This window comes from Microcaecilia unicolor, chromosome 2 (genome assembly GCF_901765095.1).
Source record: "Microcaecilia unicolor chromosome 2, aMicUni1.1, whole genome shotgun sequence".
NCBI lineage: Eukaryota > Metazoa > Chordata > Amphibia > Gymnophiona > Siphonopidae > Microcaecilia > Microcaecilia unicolor.
Window position 1 is genome coordinate 222,918,180 of NC_044032.1, and position 18,639 is coordinate 222,936,818.

At 44.6% G+C, this 18,639-nt stretch overlaps 1 protein-coding gene across 2 annotated transcripts in view; it reads left to right on the forward strand.

Annotated features, from left to right (window-relative positions):
• Positions 1-18,414, forward strand: part of CARNMT1 (carnosine N-methyltransferase 1) — an 80,927-nt gene extending 62,513 nt beyond the window's left edge. Inside the window, exons 6-8 of one of the 2 annotated variants that reach the window (XM_030193728.1) lie at positions 5,415-5,528; positions 7,845-7,948; positions 17,802-18,414. In XM_030193728.1, the coding sequence (XP_030049588.1) occupies positions 5,415-5,528; positions 7,845-7,948; positions 17,802-17,903 (320 nt within the window). In that variant the 3' untranslated portion in view covers positions 17,904-18,414. Of the gene's footprint in view, positions 1-5,414; positions 5,529-7,820; positions 7,949-17,801 lie in introns of those variants that run through there. The other variant, XM_030193729.1, reaches the window with a different exon arrangement.
• Positions 18,415-18,639: the final 225 nt, after the last annotated feature.

Sequence of the window (18,639 nt, forward strand, 5' to 3'; positions counted from 1 at the left end):
ACCAAAAATAAGGTATTTTTAGCCCACTGTTACAAAAAAAAGACCTGGAAACTCTTTTTAATCATTTTCATTAGAAAGAGCATGTTGCAAACCCCTTAAAAAGTAGGCTTGGGATCCTCATCCAAGAAACCCACCCGTTGCTGGTATTGCACAGCTATTGGGCGTGACCCCTATGGCGATGGGGTTACTGTAGTGACAATGTCACAATGGACCAACGCAATTTAGGTACAAATAATGTCTGTATAAAACAAAAATAATAGAATGCATGTGATGTTGCGATAGCAGCATGCGATAGCAACGTCCTCAACTTTGTCCCTATTTGTAGGGCCTTATATGCCAGCGATGAAAAACCAACCCTACTTTGTTAAGGGGTTTGAAACATGCTCTTTTTAATGAAAATGATTAAAAAGAGTTTCCAGAAGGTCTTTTTTTGTAAAAGTGGGCTAAAAATACTTTATTTTTGGCGTTTTTGCAAAAATCATCAACTTTACACTCAATTTGTGAACTAATGGAAAATATTAGGAGAATGAAATTTTATATTCGAAAACCTTGTGTTGATAAGTTGTAGTGTGCAAAGTTTCACATTTATCACACCTTTAATTCCAGCGATATAAAAAGTCAAATTTTACAATTTTTTTGAGCTGCAAATTTTTCGGGCCACGTTTGCTCCAAGGTTTCTTCATGGAAATCGCTCATGAAGATTTTTTTATTATTTTGTTTAATAGAGCGCAAAAAGTTGTACAAGATGGCCAAGTTTTGTTTCTCTCAACAAAATATTGCCGGAGATAGTGTCTCAAAGTTGCCGAAATCTCAGAGTCATACCATAGAAGGCTGCAGTATGGGGTCAAACAGATTACTATATCTCAGCAAGTATTGCATTGGCAAACGTAAAACTTTACCAATGTTCATTGGGGACATGTATGAATGTTCACATAAAATTTCATCGAAATCCGTGATGGTCGCGCAGGGCACTTCTCTGAAATCAGACCACTTGACATGGAATGACCCCATTCTGTATTTTTCAGAGGGGGTTCCCCCCCTTCTTGTTAAAGGCAAGATGTAGCTTGGGGTTAGAGGTGTGCTCTGGGATATAATCTGGTCCTCATCCCTACCTGTTCCCAGTCAATTATTTTTCATCTCTACCTTATCCCCATCATATTGGTACCATCCTCCCCAGTTTTCTTTCCTATACGCATATCCAGTCTGTCTTTAAAAGATCTTGAAATTCAAACAAAACATAATTATTAAGCGAAAAAGAAATGACGCATGAACACAAAAAAGTGGCCCGAGGTTTCTGAAAGTGATATACAACAGTTAAACTGCATGACAGTTGCCAAAGACCAACAAAACAACCATTATATCTGATCATCTAATAGCCCAAAACGAACTAACACCAAAATGAACACCGCCAAATTGCTATTAATTTACTCCCTATCCCTACTTCACCACACACTAACCACCCCTTTCACAGATACCAATAGCGTACCCACAATACACAATCTCAACAGATTACCCAGAAACAATATATCCCACCAAAACAACAACCACCAAAACAATGGAAGAACTACCACACGCGGACAAAATCTATACAAAGGAAAGAAAGGACATAACAAACCCAGATTGCAAGAGAATAGACAACTAATAAAAATCAACACAACTTCGAACCTAACTGACTCCTACCAAGCAATTCAAGTGGGATACATAAACGCCAGATCAGTAGTCAACAAAACAGCAATAATAATAGACTGGATTACGACAGACAATCTTGACCTTCTATTCATCTGTGAAACCTGGATCCACGATCAAAATGACCCCATAATTTTAGATTTTTGCCCCCCAGGTTACAAAATCACTTACTGGACAAGGAAAGATAAAAGAGGAGGAGGCATAGCACTAATTTATAGATCCCACTTCACCATAACAACAACAGCCAAGTCCATAACACCCCAACTCGAAATTGCCTCAATCAGAATCCACCATACAACCTTGCTCGACCATCTAAATGTTGTCCTGTTCTTTAGACCACCAGGTAACTGGCATGAATGTCAACCACACCTCATGGACTTTATATCGAACACGTGTATCTAACTCCAATCTACTTATAATAGGGGACATAAACCTTCACCTAGAAGATCCTAACTCAACCAACACACATGAATGCAAGGATTTCTTCCAATTATGGGACCTCAACTGGCCAAATATGCAAGCAACCCATGTTAAAGGACATACACTCGACCTCATCACATACAAACTGTCATCAGACTTAAACCTAATACTAACACATACAAATTGGATAGATGTACCACCACAAACTAAACCTATCCCTACAGTGGCAAAATAAAGACACACAGCATAATCAAGAACGTACAACCTACACCACAAGAGGCCAAATTGACCCAGTAATATTCTAGCAACAGTTCTATAAAAATGAATGGACAGCACAAACAGACTCGATACACTATCTCCTGGATTGGGACAACAGATGCAGAAGCACATTAGATAACATAGCACCACTACAAACAAGAACCTCACGAAGAACCTCACGAAGACACAACTCGATACCATGGTTTAATGAAGAGCTGAAAAAAACTAAAAACACAAGTTAGAAGGTTTGAACGAGCATGGAATAAAACTAAAGATGAATACACACAACGCATGGAAACAAATGCAAAGAAAATACAAATATGCAATAAGACAAACCAAAAGGTCATATTACAAAACCAAAATAGGACCAGACTATAAAGACACGCATAAACTTTTCCTACTTGTGAGCAAACTACTAGATGCCACACCAGTCACTACAACCAACACAGATACCCCATCAGCAGACAACCTTAGTAAATACTTCAATGAGAAAATTATAAAGCTACGACTCACGTTACCACCTAATACCACCCACCACGAAAAATTCATTGACTGACTGGACCCAATCCACGATGAATATCCTGCAGATAGAATCTGGATAAACTTCGATATACTTACTGATGAAACTGTCACCCAAACGATCAACAGGTTCGCCAAATCCCACTGCAAACTTGACATGTGCCCCAACAACTTAATAAAATCTGCTCCCCAACGCTTCATAACAGACTTCACGAGTCACCTAAACTACATGTTACAACACGGAATCTTCCCTAAGGATAAAGGAAACATGCTACTTACACCAGTACCTAAAGACACAAAGAAAAAAGCAAATGACATAACCAACTACCGTCCAGTAGCATCTATCCCACTGGCAGTCAAACTAATGGAAAGTATGGTAACCAAGCAACTTACTGATTACTTAAACAATTTCTCAATATTACATGAATCACAATCAGGATTTCGATCAAACCACAGCACCAAAACAGTACTAATCACTTTCCTAACCAAATTCAAGCAAGCATTTGCAACTGGCAATAGTGTACTTCTTCTACAATTCGACATGTCCAGTGTGTTCGACATGGTAAGCCACAAAATACTGTTAAACATATTCTAGAATACTTCGGGATTGGAGGAAACGTACTTAGTTGGATCAAAAGCTTCCTAACTACAAGAACATATCAAGTGATATCAAATACATCATCACCATGGAAACCAGAATGCGGAGTACCCCAAGGATCACCGCTTTCACCGACCCTTTTCAACCTAATGACACCTCTAGCTAAAGTGCTATCCAACCAAGGCCTAAATCCTTTCATCTAATCAGATGATGTTACGATCTACGTCCCGTTCAAACACGACCTAACAGAGATCACAAATGAAATCAAACAAAGCTTCCAAATCATGACTTCATGGGCGGATGCATTCCAACTAAAACTCAACGCAGAAAAAACACAATGCCTCATCCTCTCATGACAACATGAACAAACCCACCACCATAACCCCAAACTTTGCCCTTCCTGTTTCAGATAGCCTGAAAATTCTAGGAGCCATGAGAAAAACACAACAAAGAAAATATTCCACTCAGTGTGGAAACTCAAAAGAATAAAACCTTTCTTCCCAAGGGAAACATTCCGTAGCCTGGTACAATCAATGGTACTGAGTCAACTAGACTACTGCAATGCAATCTATGCCGGATGCAAAGAACAAATCATTAAGAAACTCCAAACTGCCCAAAACACAGCAGCCAGACTCATATTTGGAAAAATGAAATACGAAAGCGCCAAACCCCTAAGAGAAAAACTACATTGGCTCCCACTTAAAGAATGGATTATGTTCAAAATCTGCACTCTGGTACATAAAATCATACACGGTGAAGCCCCGGTCTACATGTCAGACCTTATAGACTTACCAACCAGGAATACTAAAAGAACATCACGTACATTCCTGAATCTCCATTACCCCAGCTGCAAAGGACTAAAATGTAAACTAACATATGCATCCAGCTTCTCCTACATAGGTGCGCAACTGTGGAATGCATTACCAAAAGCCACAAAAACAATACACGACATAACTAATTTCCGAAAATTACTAAAAACCAACCTGTTCAATAAAGCATACCATAACGATCCATCCTAAATACTAGACAACAAAACTCATACCAGAATTGGACTAAACGGAACTCTTTTTTTCTTGAATGCTTAAGTTACTCTGTCACGATTGAACCTTAATGCATTACCATTTTATTTCTCATCATGAAAATGAATTCTTTTTACTTGTTTTGCCTAATCTACTCTGTCATCTACGAACCTTATTGCAATATAACTCTGTATTTCTCCTTCCGGAAATGGCGATCGCCATTACGGAACAATGTAAGCCACATTGAGCCTGCAAATAGGTGGGAAAATGTGGGATACAAATGCAACAGATAAATAATAAATAAATTGTTTAAGGGGATAATCATAGAAAGCTTTTTCCATGCACAAAAACTGCTATACGCAACAAAGATGTTTTTATTTAATTACGTGGCTGCAGACATGCATAAAAGTAAGCGTATAGAAAGAGTTTACTCACTTTTATGTGATCTACATGTGGGTGTTAAATATATGCAGTGTTTATGAAATACAGGAGTATATAGATTTGACACATATATTGACACCATTTTTGGGAGCAGGTATATATTTAACACACTATCTGGGCTAGTTCTGGGTGCCTATTTTATAAGGGTACATAGATGCCTATGTTGCCTTTATAAAATGGGTACCTTTTGGTACTTCTCACATAGGCATCCTGTTATAAATTTAGCTCCTGAATGTGCAGATCTTTTCAAGCCATTGGGATTCCCACACTGTTTTTGATCTAAATCACCCATGTTGGCTTTTCCGTAGACAGTGTTATATCTGGATTATGAGCAAAGATTTCTGTCAAAGATACTTTGGACTGTAGCAAAACTAAGTCTTCAGTCTGTGTGTGTATAGAAAGAGATTTTTGTAAAATTATTTTTCCATTATTATGATCCTTGAATAAGACTGTCTTTTTTTTTTCCCTTGCAGATATGTGGGATTGTATAGCAACCTGCTTTTTTATAGATACTGCTCATAACATTATTGATTATATTGAGACAATATGGAAAATACTCAAACCAGGAGGAATATGGATCAATCTAGGTAACCTTTTATAACTTGTTTTCATCATGCACACACTGAGAAAGATTGGCACATGAATCATTTTATGGCCATGATGATTGATTTGTCTACCATTTATGTATTGCTGTCCTTAGCAATAGAGGCCAACCAAGTTTGTTTTGGTTTCGGACCTGAAACCAGCCCAACCAGTGCATTTTTGGCTGAAACTGAAACTTAGTGCTGTGTCCCCATTGCGCTCCCCCTCCCCCCTCGCCAAAAGAAAAAGCAGGTTCCACTCCTTCCCTAAAAACAGGATCAAGCTCTGCTTCCCTCTGAGCCTACCTTTTAGTCCCTGGTGGTCTACTGGCGTAGTTGGGTCAGGAGTGATTCCCCAGTCGCTCCTGCCCATGCTGTTTCTGCTATCAAACTGGCTGCCAGAACATACAGTGAAAATTTTGAAGCCCTAGTTGCTTTTGTCCATGTCTTCAATCACAAAATGGCTGCTGTGACCTGTAGGAGGAGGGAGTGGAGTGTACTACAAAACCAAGTGGTGAACTTTGGCCACAGATTCAGTTTGTCTCCCTCTACTTAGCAGCTTCAAAACAAATTAGTGGAGTCTCTTTCTACAATGGCTAAGTTTTTAAAGATTAGGACTTTCTAAATATTGACTTAAGGGTATACCAATTTTATAAGAAATAAATTCTGTTGTCTTTGCACCTGCCCTTACACCCTTGCCCCCTGGATTTTGATAACAAAATGCAAACATCATGATCATCTCAACACCTGCCCTTCCACAGCAGTCTTGTAAAAATACTTACCAGAACGCCATACTTTTATTGTAGTTTTAATTTTATTGGTATGTAATAGCATATAACAACAGGCAAACAGAGAGCAAGAGAATCGTAAAGAACTGAACCCCCACTCCAAGGCAGATCCCCCAACAGCAAGATCCTAGGACAGAACAATACTGTGAACGCATTATATGCATTTGAGGCTATGACAATTCAGCCACAAGGAGGTCACGACCACTAGGACAAATTCAGATTGTTCAGAAAGACCAACCAAACACATGCAGTCATGGTACGCAAATATGGCAGGGGGAAGGAAGGAGCATTATGGCCAACAAGACACTTCCAAAAAACTCAGAGGAGCAACGTATGTTCAATCAATGAAACATTTTATTCTATTTAAGACTCGACACTGCACTGTGTTTCAGGAAGATGCCTGCCTCATGAGTCTTTAAATATGGGTAATACAATATAGAGAACCGAAATGTCTATATCCAATAGCTGGTCACACATTACACAGGTAGTCTTTAGAAAGACTGTCCAAGTGAAGAAGATCATTAAAGACGGCTGTGTCAAGTCTTACATGGAATAAAAGCGTTTGTTGATTGAACATACGTCACCCCTCTGAGTTTTTTTAAAGTGTCTTGTTGGTAATGTTGCTCCTTCCTCCTCCCTGGCATTGTGCTCGCAGTTGATCACGTTCCTCCACCTTTGTGGAAATCTATATGCAAATATGGCAGCCATATATGAAGGAATTGTTTCTTGGCTTTGACACCTCTAGTGTCCACAGACATACTTTCCATGGTTTAAGAGTTCATGCATTTGAACGCCATGCTTTTAAATATTAAACTTTGCTTTGTATTTGTTTGTGCTCACATACTGTGATGGTAAACGTATGTACTAATGGCTCTGAGATTGTGCAGCTGTCAGGATCTATTGTTTAGCTTTAACTGCTACTACTCTTTGTCACTCCTCAGAAGCTGCTGTCTTAGACAACTGTCTAGTCATGCGTAATGGTTGGGTCAGCTCTGGATATGTAAAAGAAATAATCCAGTTTGTTAATATTACTACTGTTGAGCATAAATAGTACCAACAGTAAAATTTGTAATATAAAATGTACGGTTAAAAAGGAATATCTAAGTCTAAAAGTTGTACAACAGCACTATCAAATTACTATCTTAGATTTGCAATAAATCCTTACTACTATTGGCCTTTCACAAATTCATCAAACTTCTATAAGATCAATCTGCTGGGGAAAGAGAATTCCAATTTTCTGATTAATTAGGTGTGCTTTAAAAACTGTTGGGTTAAAATCTATGTAAATACAGGTTCTGGTGCTGGTAAACAGTACTTCTATTTGCAGTGAAAGTTTCTTTATACCATCCTGCCTCAGCCCTACTAAAGGCTGCCCACCTCTAGAGAGGTAATTTAAGCTTCCATGACCCATGCTCTTATGTGAGTCGAATAAAGATAGACTACCAATTGATTGTGCAATGAGTTAACACTTTTCCAATTCATGGACCCATTCTTGTCATTGGCTTTGCAGGATAATTTGGTGTGTCTCTTCTAGGTCCTTTGCTATATCACTTCGAAAATTTGGCAAATGAAATGTCTATAGAACTGAGCTATGAAGATATCAGAAATGTCATGTTGCAGTATGGATTCAGTTTTGAGGTGAGGCACCTGTGTTCTTTTTTTATGTATATAATCCTAAATATTACCTGCAATGATTTTGTTCATGCTTCTAAAGCCAATTAAAAATACAAAAAGAGGAGCAATCTGGGGACTTAAAATTTTTAAAAAAAGACCATTCAGGTGTGCAACAGTTACTCAATTTTTTGTACGATACATCTAAATTTACTATGTGCTGAGAAGAAGTTGAGAACCTCCTAGTATTATGTGCAGTTTAGGATCAAATCATGTTTTGAGTTTAAACTGTGCAAATCTAAACCTTAACAAGAGGTAACCCCAATGAATAAATAGCTCAGACAAAAGATGTATTATTCATCAAAAAGTTTCAACAATAAGTTTTCTTGTATGAAACAGTATGTGAGCCTTTCATGTGGCACCTCCTTGAGCAGCAATAATTTCATCTAAATGTTTGCTTAATTGTTGATCAATCCATCACATCACCCTTTGAAGAATTTTGGCTCATTCTTCCATATAGAACTGCTAGACAGTTTGAATGAAGTCCATGCTTTGGAAGCAAGTGTATGATTTTGAGACTCTAAATTACAGTACTTGGATGCCACTACAGCCACCAAAGCAAGCAGTGTTTTGCTGTGGTGTCATGCTGTGGTTTTGAGTGTAGTATCACACTGTGATCTCCATAATTGTTTGGTTAGTTATGAATATTTTCGATCTGATGCCTTTTTGAGTATTTAAATGTTGTTTTCTGACATTTTTAGATACATTAAAACTTTGTCAAAAACATTGGAAAATTTGTATAGACATCTCTCTCTCTCTCTTTCTCTTTTGCTTAAATATATTTCTCCGAGGACAAGCAGGCTGCTTGTTCTCACTGATGGGTGACGTCCTCGGCAGCCCCTCCAATCGGAATCTTCCTAGCAAAGTCCTTTGCTAGTCCTCGCGCGCCCGCGCGCACCGCGCATGCGCGGCCGTCTTCCCGCCCGAAACCGGCTCGAGCCGGCCAGTCTTCTTTCGTCCGCACTCGGTACGGCTGTGTTTTTTGTCGTGTCGAGCCCCGGAGAGTCGACCTCGCGCGTCCGTGTTTTATTGACGTGTTTTTCTTCGGAAAAGTTTCTATATCTGTCGGGAAGTGCTCCGAAAACCCCCTTGGGTTTCATTTTCCCCTTCCCGTATTTCCAGTTTTGCCCCGGTAAGTTTTCTTTCGTCGTCGGGGTAGGCCTCTTTTCGGCCTCGGTCGAGATTTTTTCTCCCTTAAAGTTTTGGTGCTCCAAATTCGTCATTTCGGATTTTGACTTCGCCGGCGTGATTTTTCCGCCCATGACATCGAAGCCTTCCAGCGGCTTCAAGAAGTGCACCCAGTGCGCCCGGGTAATCTCGCTCACTGATAGGCACTCTTCGTGTCTTCAGTGTCTGGGGGCCGAGCACCGTCCCCAGAACTGTAGTCTGTGTTCCCTGTTACAAAGGCGGACTCAAGTAGCGAGATTGGCCCAGTGGAACGTTTTGTTCTCGGGCGCTTCGTCGGCACCGGGGTCATCGTGTGCATCGACGTCATCAGCGTCCAGACCTTCATCCTTGGCTGCCAGTGCATCGAGTGCATCGAGGCATCGGCCCTCTGCATCGGCACCGAGACATCGGATAGCTGCATCGACGTCAGTGGTACCGGGACCTCGTCTCCTGATGTCGTCGGACGGTGGTGCATCGAGTGGAGTGCAGGTGAGGGCTGTCCTTTCCCCTGCTGGTGGCGGTGAGCCCTCGGGTGGGTCTCCTCCTACCCTGAGGGCTCCTGCGGTACAGCCCCCCCGAGATCGACCCTCTTCGGTCTCGGCCCCGAGGAAGCGATGGATGGATTCTACGTCCTCCTCGTCGGTGCCGGGAAGCTCCGGTGACATGCTTCGGAAGAAGTCGAAGAAGCATCGACACCGGTCCCCTTCCCGCGTCGGCACCGAGAGCTCTGGGTCGCCGAGGGAGTCGGCACCCAGCAGGCATCGGCACCGAGAGGACCGCTCACCCTCTGTTCAAGAGGTGTCGATGCGCTCCACTCTGGACAGCCCGGAACAGCCTCCACGCCCGGAACAGGTTCTGACGTCGACGCCTGCATCGACCTCCATGCCTTTCTCTGCAGCCGCTCTGAACGAGAGCCTCCGGGCCGTTCTCCCAGAGATTCTGGGAGAGCTGTTGCGCCCTACCCCTCCGGTACCGGCGGTGCTTGCGCCTCAGTTACCGTCGAGCATGGCGCCGGCTGGCCCATCGCCCGGGGTGAGGTCCCCGACGTCGGTACCGCATGCGGTGCCGACTGCGGCCACCTCCCAGGAGGGCTCCCCGACTACGTCGGCGGAGGGAGCTTCGCCGATGCGGGCGAGGGAGTCTACCTCTCGACGCCCCCATCGTGGACGTGGCTCCACGGAGTCGAGCCGGGCGCGGTTGCAGACGCAGGTCCGTGAACTTGTGTCTGACACCGAGGGTGAGGCCTCGTGGGAAGAAGAAGAAGATCCCAGATATTTCTCTGACGAGGAGTCTGAGGGTCTTCCTACTGATCCCACTCCCTCTCCTGAAAGGCAGCTTTCTCCCCCCGAGAGTCTGTCTTTTGCTTCCTTTGTCTGGGAGATGTCTACGGCCATCCCCTTCCCGGTGGTTGTGGAGGACGAGCCCAGGGCTGAAATGTTTGAGCTCCTGGACTATCCTTCTCCACCTAAGGAAGCGTCCACTGTTCCCTTGCACCATGTCCTGAAAAAGACATTGCTTGCGAACTGGACCAAGCCATTAAGTAATCCCCACATTCCCAAGAAGATCGAGTCCCAGTACCGGATCCATGGGGACCCAGAGCTGATGCGCACTCAGTTGCCTCATGACTCTGGAGTTGTGGATTTGGCCCTAAAGAAGGCTAAGAGTTCTAGGGAGCATGCTTCGGCGCCCCCGGGCAAAGACCCTAGAACCTTAGACTCCTTTGGGAGGAAGGCCTACCATTCTTCTATGCTCGTGGCCAAGATCCAGTCTTACCAGCTCTACACGAGCATACACATGCGGAACAATGTGCGGCAGTTGGCGGGCTTGGTTGATGCTCTTCCCCCTGAGCAAGCCAAGCCTTTTCAGGAGGTGGTCAGGCAGCTGAAGGCGTGCAGAAAATTCCTGGCCAGAGGAGTTTATGACACTTTTGATGTTGCGTCCAGGGCCGCTGCTCAAGGTGTGGTGATGCGCAGGCTCTCATGGCTGCGTGCCGCCGACCTGGAGAATAGACTCCAGCAGCGGATTGCGGACTCGTCTTGCCGTGCGGACAACATTTTTGGGGAAAAAGTCGAGCAGGTGGTAGAGTCTCTCCACCAGCGGGACACCGCATTCGACAAGTTCTCCCGCCGGCAGCCTTCAGCATCTACCTCTACAGGTAGAAGATTTTTCGGGGGAAGGAAGACTGGTCCCTATGCTTCTGGTAAGCGTAGGTACAATCCTCCTTCCCGACAGCCTGCGGCCCAGGCTAAGCCCCAGCGCGCTCGCTCTCGTCAGCAGCGTGCGCCTCAGCAAGGCCCCGCGGCTCCCCAGCAAAAGCAAGGGGCGAGCTTTTGACTGGCTCCAGCAGAGCATAGCCGACATCCCAGTGTCAGTGCCGGGCGACCTGCCGGTCGGGGGGAGGTTGATAGCTTTTCACCAAAGGTGGCCTCTCATAACCTCCGATCAGTGGGTTCTGCAAATAGTCCGGCAAGGATACACCCTCAATTTGGCCTCAAAACCTCCAAATTGTCCACCGGGAGCTCAGTCCTACAGCTTCCAGCACAAGCAGGTACTTGCAGAGGAACTCTCCGCCCTTCTCAGCGCCAATGCGGTCGAGCCCGTGCCATCCGGGCAGGAAGGGCTGGGATTCTATTCCAGGTACTTCCTTGTGGAAAAGAAAACAGGGGGGATGCGTCCCATCCTAGACCTAAGGGCCCTGAACAAATATCTCGTAAAAGAAAAGTTCAGGATGCTTTCCCTGGGCACCCTCCTCCCCATGATTCAGCAAAACGATTGGCTATGCTCTCTGGACTTGAAGGATGCCTACACTCACATCCCGATACTGCCAGCTCACAGACAGTATCTGCGATTTCAGCTGGGCACACGCCACTTCCAGTACTGTGTGCTACCCTTTGGGCTCGCCTCTGCGCCCAGGGTGTTTACAAAGTGCCTGGCTGTGGTAGCAGCGGCACTTCGCAGGCTGGGGGTGCATGTGTTCCCATATCTCGACGATTGGCTGGTGAAGAACACATCCGAGGCAGGAGCCCTGCAGTCCATGCAGATGACTATTCGCCTCCTGGAGCTACTGGGGTTTGTGATAAATTACCCAAAGTCCCATCTTCTCCCAGTGCAGAAACTCGAATTCATAGGAGCTCTGCTGGATTCCCGGACGGCTCGCGCCTATCTCCCAGAGGCGAGAGCCAACAACCTGTTGTCCCTCGTCTCGCGGGTGCGAGCGTCCCAGCAGATCACAGCTCGGCAGATGTTGAGATTGCTGGGCCACATGGCTTCCACAGTTCATGTGACTCCCATGGCCCGTCTTCACATGAGATCTGCTCAATGGACCCTAGCCTCCCAGTGGTATCAGGCTGCTGGGGGTCTAGAAGACGTGATCCACCTGTCCACGAGTTTTCTCGAATCCCTGTATTGGTGGACAATCTGGTCCAATTTGATTCTGGGACGTCCTTTCCAAATTCCTCAGCCACAAAAAGTGCTGACCACGGATGCGTCTCTCCTGGGATGGGGAGCTCATGTCGATGGGCTTCACACCCAAGGAAGCTGGTCCCTCCAGGAACGCGATCTGCAGATCAATCTTCTGGAGTTACGAGCGATCTGGAACGCTCTGAAGGCTTTCAGAGATCGGCTGTCCCACCAAATTATCCAAATTCAGACAGACAACCAGGTTGCCATGTACTATGTCAACAAGCAGGGGGGCACCGGATCTCGCCCCCTGTGTCAGGAAGCCGTCAGCATGTGGCTCTGGGCTCGCCGGCATGGCATGGTGCTCCAAGCCACATACCTGGCAGGCGTAAACAACAGTCTGGCCGACAGATTGAGCAGGATCATGCAACCTCACGAATGGTCGCTCAGTTCCAAAGTAGTGCGACAGATCTTCCAGGCGTGGGGCACCCCCCTGGTGGATCTCTTCGCATCTCGAGTGAACCACAAAGTCCCTCAGTTCTGTTCCAGGCTTCAGGCCCACGGCAGGCTGGCATCGGATGCCTTCCTCCTGGACTGGGGGGAGGGTCTGCTGTATGCTTATCCTCCCATACCTCTGGTGGGGAAGACTTTGTTGAAACTCAAGCAAGACCGAGGCACCATGATTCTGATTGCTCCTTTTTGGCCGCGTCAGATCTGGTTCCCCCTTCTTCTGGAGTTGTCCTCCGAAGAACCGTGGAGATTGGAGTGTTTCCCGACCCTCATCACACAGGACGAAGGGGCGCTTCTGCATCCCAACCTCCAGTCTCTGGCTCTCACGGCCTGGATGTTGAGGGCGTAGACTTTGCCTCTTTGGGTCTGTCAGAGGGTGTCTCCCGCATCTTGCTTGCTTCCAGGAAAGATTCCACTAAGAGGAGTTACTTCTTTCAATGGAGGAGGTTTGCCGTCTGGTGTGACAGCAAGGCCCTAGATCCTCGCTCTTGTCCTACACAGACCCTGCTTGAATACCTTCTGCACTTGTCTGAGTCTGGTCTCAAGACCAACTCTGTAAGGGTTCACCTTAGTGCAATCAGTGCATACCATTACCGCGTGGAAGGTAAGCCGATCTCAGGACAGCCTTTAGTTGTTCGCTTCATGAGAGGTTTGCTTTTGTCAAAGCCCCCTGTCAAGCCTCCTACAGTGTCATGGGATCTCAATGTCGTTCTCACCCAGCTGATGAAACCTCCTTTTGAGCCACTGAATTCCTGCCATCTGAAGTACTTGACCCGGAAGGTCATTTTCTTGGTGGCAGTTACTTCAGCTCGTAGAGTCAGTGAGCTTCAGGCCCTGGTAGCCCAGGCCCCTTACACCAAATTTCATCATAACAGAGTAGTCCTCCGCACTCACCCTAAGTTTCTGCCGAAGGTTGTGTCGGAGTTCCATCTGAACCAGTCAATTGTCTTGCCAACATTTTTTCCCCGTCCTCATTCCTGCCCTGCTGAACGTCAGCTGCACACATTGGACTGCAAGAGAGCATTGGCCTTCTATCTGGAGCGGACACAGCCCCACAGACAGTCCGCCCAATTGTTTGTTTCTTTTGATCCCAACAAGAGGGGAGTGGCTGTAGGGAAACGCACCATATCCAATTGGCTAGCAGATTGCATTTCCTTCACTTACGGCCAGGCTGGGCTGGCTCTTGAGGGTCATGTCACGGCTCATAATGTTAGAGCCATGGCTGCGTCGGTAGCCCACTTGAAGTCAGCCACCATGGAGGAAATTTGCAAAGCTGCGACGTGGTCATCTGTCCACACATTCACATCTCATTACTGCCTGCAGCAGGATACCCGACGCGACAGTCGGTTCGGGCAGTCAGTTCTTCAGAACCTGTTTGGGCTTTAGGATCCAACTCCACCCCCCGAGGGCCCTGTTTGTTCTGTTCCAGGCTGCACTCTCTGTTAGTTGGTAAATTTTTTAGGTCAATCTCAGTTATGTCCTCGCCGTTGCGAGGCCCAATTGACCTTGGTTGTTGTTTTGAGTGAGCCTGGGGGCTAGGGATACCCCATCAGTGAGAACAAGCAGCCTGCTTGTCCTCGGAGAAAGCGAATGCTACATACCTGTAGAAGGTATTCTCCGAGGACAGCAGGCTGATTGTTCTCACAAACCCGCCCGCCTCCCCTTTGGAGTTGTGTCTTCCCTTGAAGTGTATTGTCTTGCTACATACTGGACTGGCCGGCTCGAGCTGGTTTCGGGCGGGAAGACGGCCGCGCATGCGCGGTGCGCGCGGGCGCGCGAGGACTAGCAAAGGACTTTGCTAGGAAGATTCCGATTGGAGGGGCTGCCGAGGACGTCACCCATCAGTGAGAACAATCAGCCTGCTGTCCTCGGAGAATACCTTCTACAGGTATGTAGCATTCGCTTAATCTTAAATGCCTATCAGATGTTAATCATGGTGGTGGATAATATTCTACCATTTTTATGATTTACATTCAAGGCTTTATAGAACCCTTGTTTGCTCCCTTTTTTTTTTCCTATGACCACTGTTTTGGTTTTCACCAAACAAAATGTTTGTTGTAGTGAGTAAAAAGTTAATTTATTTAACTCGGCTATATAAAGAACATTATTTCAGAAGTCTTATCCAGGTGCTCTTTGAACCCAAGGTTAGCATCAGTTTTTTTAGAGAGAGCACAGTGGTTTCTTCCCAGCTTCCATTTTTTTCTTGGTTGATAAATGAACCTTCATATCAGCCACAGTGTGAGAGGCCTGTAGATATTTCAGTGTTAAGTTTAGGGTTTTTTTTATAACTTTATCAGTGATTTTCCAGTTGCTGTTGAAATGGTCTTGATTGTTGATAGCTGATGAGAAAAGTGGTATTATAAATCTTTTCAGACAGATGAACATCAGCTACTCTTCATAGATCCTCTAAAATTTGTTTTGGTCATGACATAATGGGTTCCCATTAACTTGTTAAGTAAAGAGGTGTGTTATCCGTGTTAGTCCACTCTTAAAGGTAATCAATAGAAATCAAACCAAATTAAAACATGGAAAAGAAAATAAGATGATACCTTTTTATTGGACATAACTTAATACATTTCTTGATTAGCTTTCGAAGGTTGCCCTTCTTCATCAGATAAGAAATAAGCAAATGTGTTAGCTGACAGTGTATATAACAGTCCCTCATAGATGGTCTAGCAGGGTGGGTAGGAGATGTGCATGGGGACTTCAAAGCATTCCATAGTCTAGCAGGATGTTTGTGGGGAGGGGAGGGGAGGGGAGGGTGATAAGCAGTGAAATACAACTTTTGGTTAACTTGTTGAAATCCAAACCTTTTGGACTTCTGGATAGGTCAGGAATCCCAAATTCAGTCATGTAAATTTTACTTTCCAAAGTGGGTTTAATACCCTTTTATTAAGCATCAAATTCTTATTAGACAATTAAGGGACCCTTTTACTAAGCAGCTGTCATAAGTTTTATACCTCATACTAGACATTAGCATGGACACATGCCAACCTCTAACACACATTTAACAGCCAGCATAACAAAAATCCCCTCAAGCTGCTTAACATGGTGAGTGGCTGTGACACGGGTGGAGCAGAAGCATGGCCATTTGACAGTTAAAGCATGGTTCAGTACCGTGTGCTAGCTATCACGACTGCTGATAACGCAGCTGCACTTGCCGCGGCCCTTTCAGCAAGGACTCCTGACCCCATCCCTACCACCACCATCCTATCCTTTCCCCAACAACCCCCCCCCCATCCAATTCTCCAGTCCAAACGCTCAATTAGCAAAATGTAATACCCCACAAACACACTCACACAAGACCTCGCTCACATGTGTACATCCCATCGCTAGGGGTCATAGTGGCCATATTGAGGGCCAGGTAGACAGGAGCAGAGGGGGGCCACTTCTACTTTGGCCCATTATACCACCAGTGATCACCTCCGGATATTACCAGAAAGAGGGGGGCCATGGGTATGGGGAAGGGCATATCGCCTTTTGCTAATGAGGGGAGGGTTTGGAAAATTGGAGGGGAATGCAATCAGGGGTTTAGTGAATATAATCAAGGTGATTGGGAGGAATCGGAGAATTGGATCAGGGAGTGTTGGAGAGAGGAATAGAGTGTTAGAAGGGATCAGATTGGGGGGGGGGGGCATGCGTGTGGGAGGAGCACTGCTGTGGCATTTCTCTGCAAAGGTGCTATCTGTGCATTAATTTTTCCTGTTAATGCATGGTAAATGCAAAACCTTACTACGTGTTAGTAAAAGGGTACCTAATTGTTTTAAGGAAACTTAAGAGTTTACTTATTGTTTCACATACTTTCTGAATTATTTTGTTCCTATTTTGTATATTGTGTCTAAAAACACAGAAATATTTAATTTAGACACTTTTTATTGCATAAAACTATTTTCAGTTAAACAAGGATATATTATGGTTAACTTGTACTTAATATAGTCAGTGTAACAGCAGACTGTTTAATCAATTTTCAGTTAGAAGCTGTAACTGGTCTTTCTGCATAAAAATTTAAATTTGATACAGTTGGATAGCCTGTCAAGGTCTAGACAACTGTATTGTTTTGAGTCAGAGAAGCTATGTGGCAACCAAGCTTTACAGTGATTGTGTTGCCCTAATATCGACATGTACCTTTTACTCCTGGGGGAATTCTGCAGAACTGCGCAGCACAGAATTTGCAGAGTTCCCCACCCCTGCAGAATGTACAGAATTATTCAATTGCTGTGCAGAGTTCTGTGAAGGTACAGGCATTGGGTGTCTCCTCAATCTCTCTCCCCTCCCCTGTAGAGATCGCATGGCAGGAGAAGGAGGAAGTGACCTGCTGTACATCGGGTCACTTCCTCCTCCTCTGCTAGCTTAGACCTGACTGTTCATGCTAATCTGGGGCTGTAGGGAGGCTTGTGTGATTCACATAAACATTCAGGTCTATACTGGCAGAAGAGGAGGAAGTGACCTGAAGTGTAGCAGTTCGCGTCCTCCTCCTTTTGCCGTACGATCCCTGAGGGGGAGAGAACCGCTGATGTTTTCTGAGTGTGCCATGGGGAGGAGGCGGGGGCAGAGCAGGATGAGTGTGCCATGGGGCAGAATTCCCCCAGGAGTACTTCTTACATGCAGAAGCATTATACTGTACCTGAAAACTGGTAACGTTTGTACATTTTAAAATAAAAATAAGTCTTCTCAGGAAATGCAGAGTTTGTTACATTTGTTTTACTATTCTTAATTAAATTTGACTTTTTTTTTTTTTTTTAAGGAGGAAAAAGAGTCTATGTTAACAACATACACTGTGAATGATTTGTCCATGATGAAATACTACTATGAATGTGTGTTCTTTGTGGTCAGAAAACCAGAGTAACTGTGCTGGATCAGAAATGAACAGTGTAACCGTGAATGGACTTGGGAAACTTAAAATGGATTGAAAACCTCAACTCTGTGGTGCCTTCTCATTCCTCAACAGCATTTGAACAGTTCCATTTTCTGATAATGGTCTGTTGCTATCAAAGCACATGATGATTTCTGTCAAACTGGAGGATCTATGTATGACATAAACTATTCTTTCCCTTTTTGGGAGGAGCAGTATACTTCCGATGGTGTACACATACAAAAGTTGTTCTCATCATAGAAGTCTCTGGCAAGGAGGGTCCTTGATCAGAGCTGCTGTTCTTGTAGGTATCAGCTCTGTTAAAGTCCAGAATAATTGCATTTTGCAAAATGCATATCTCAGTAACATGGAAACGTTATTTGTATGAAGAAATACCTTAAAACAAAGATGTGCTATGTCATCTTTCTGACATCATGATTATGGTAATAATGTTTTTTCTGCTTTTGAATCTTCGGCTCAAATACAGAAAAGAATGTGATCTCCATGATTGGTCTGTCTCTTTTTATATTAAGCTTTCTTTTAAGAGCTTTACTGGTTGGATTACTCAGTTTTTAGTCTTGTGATATGCATAGGTAAGTTAATGAGTTACTATTACTGCTTTCTTTCTCTACTTAGCAGACCTTTCTCCATCAAGAAGCTGGACTGAATCAGGCACACACATGGGGGGCATCATCAGACAGTTGTGGGACATAATAGTTCTCCTAGGATC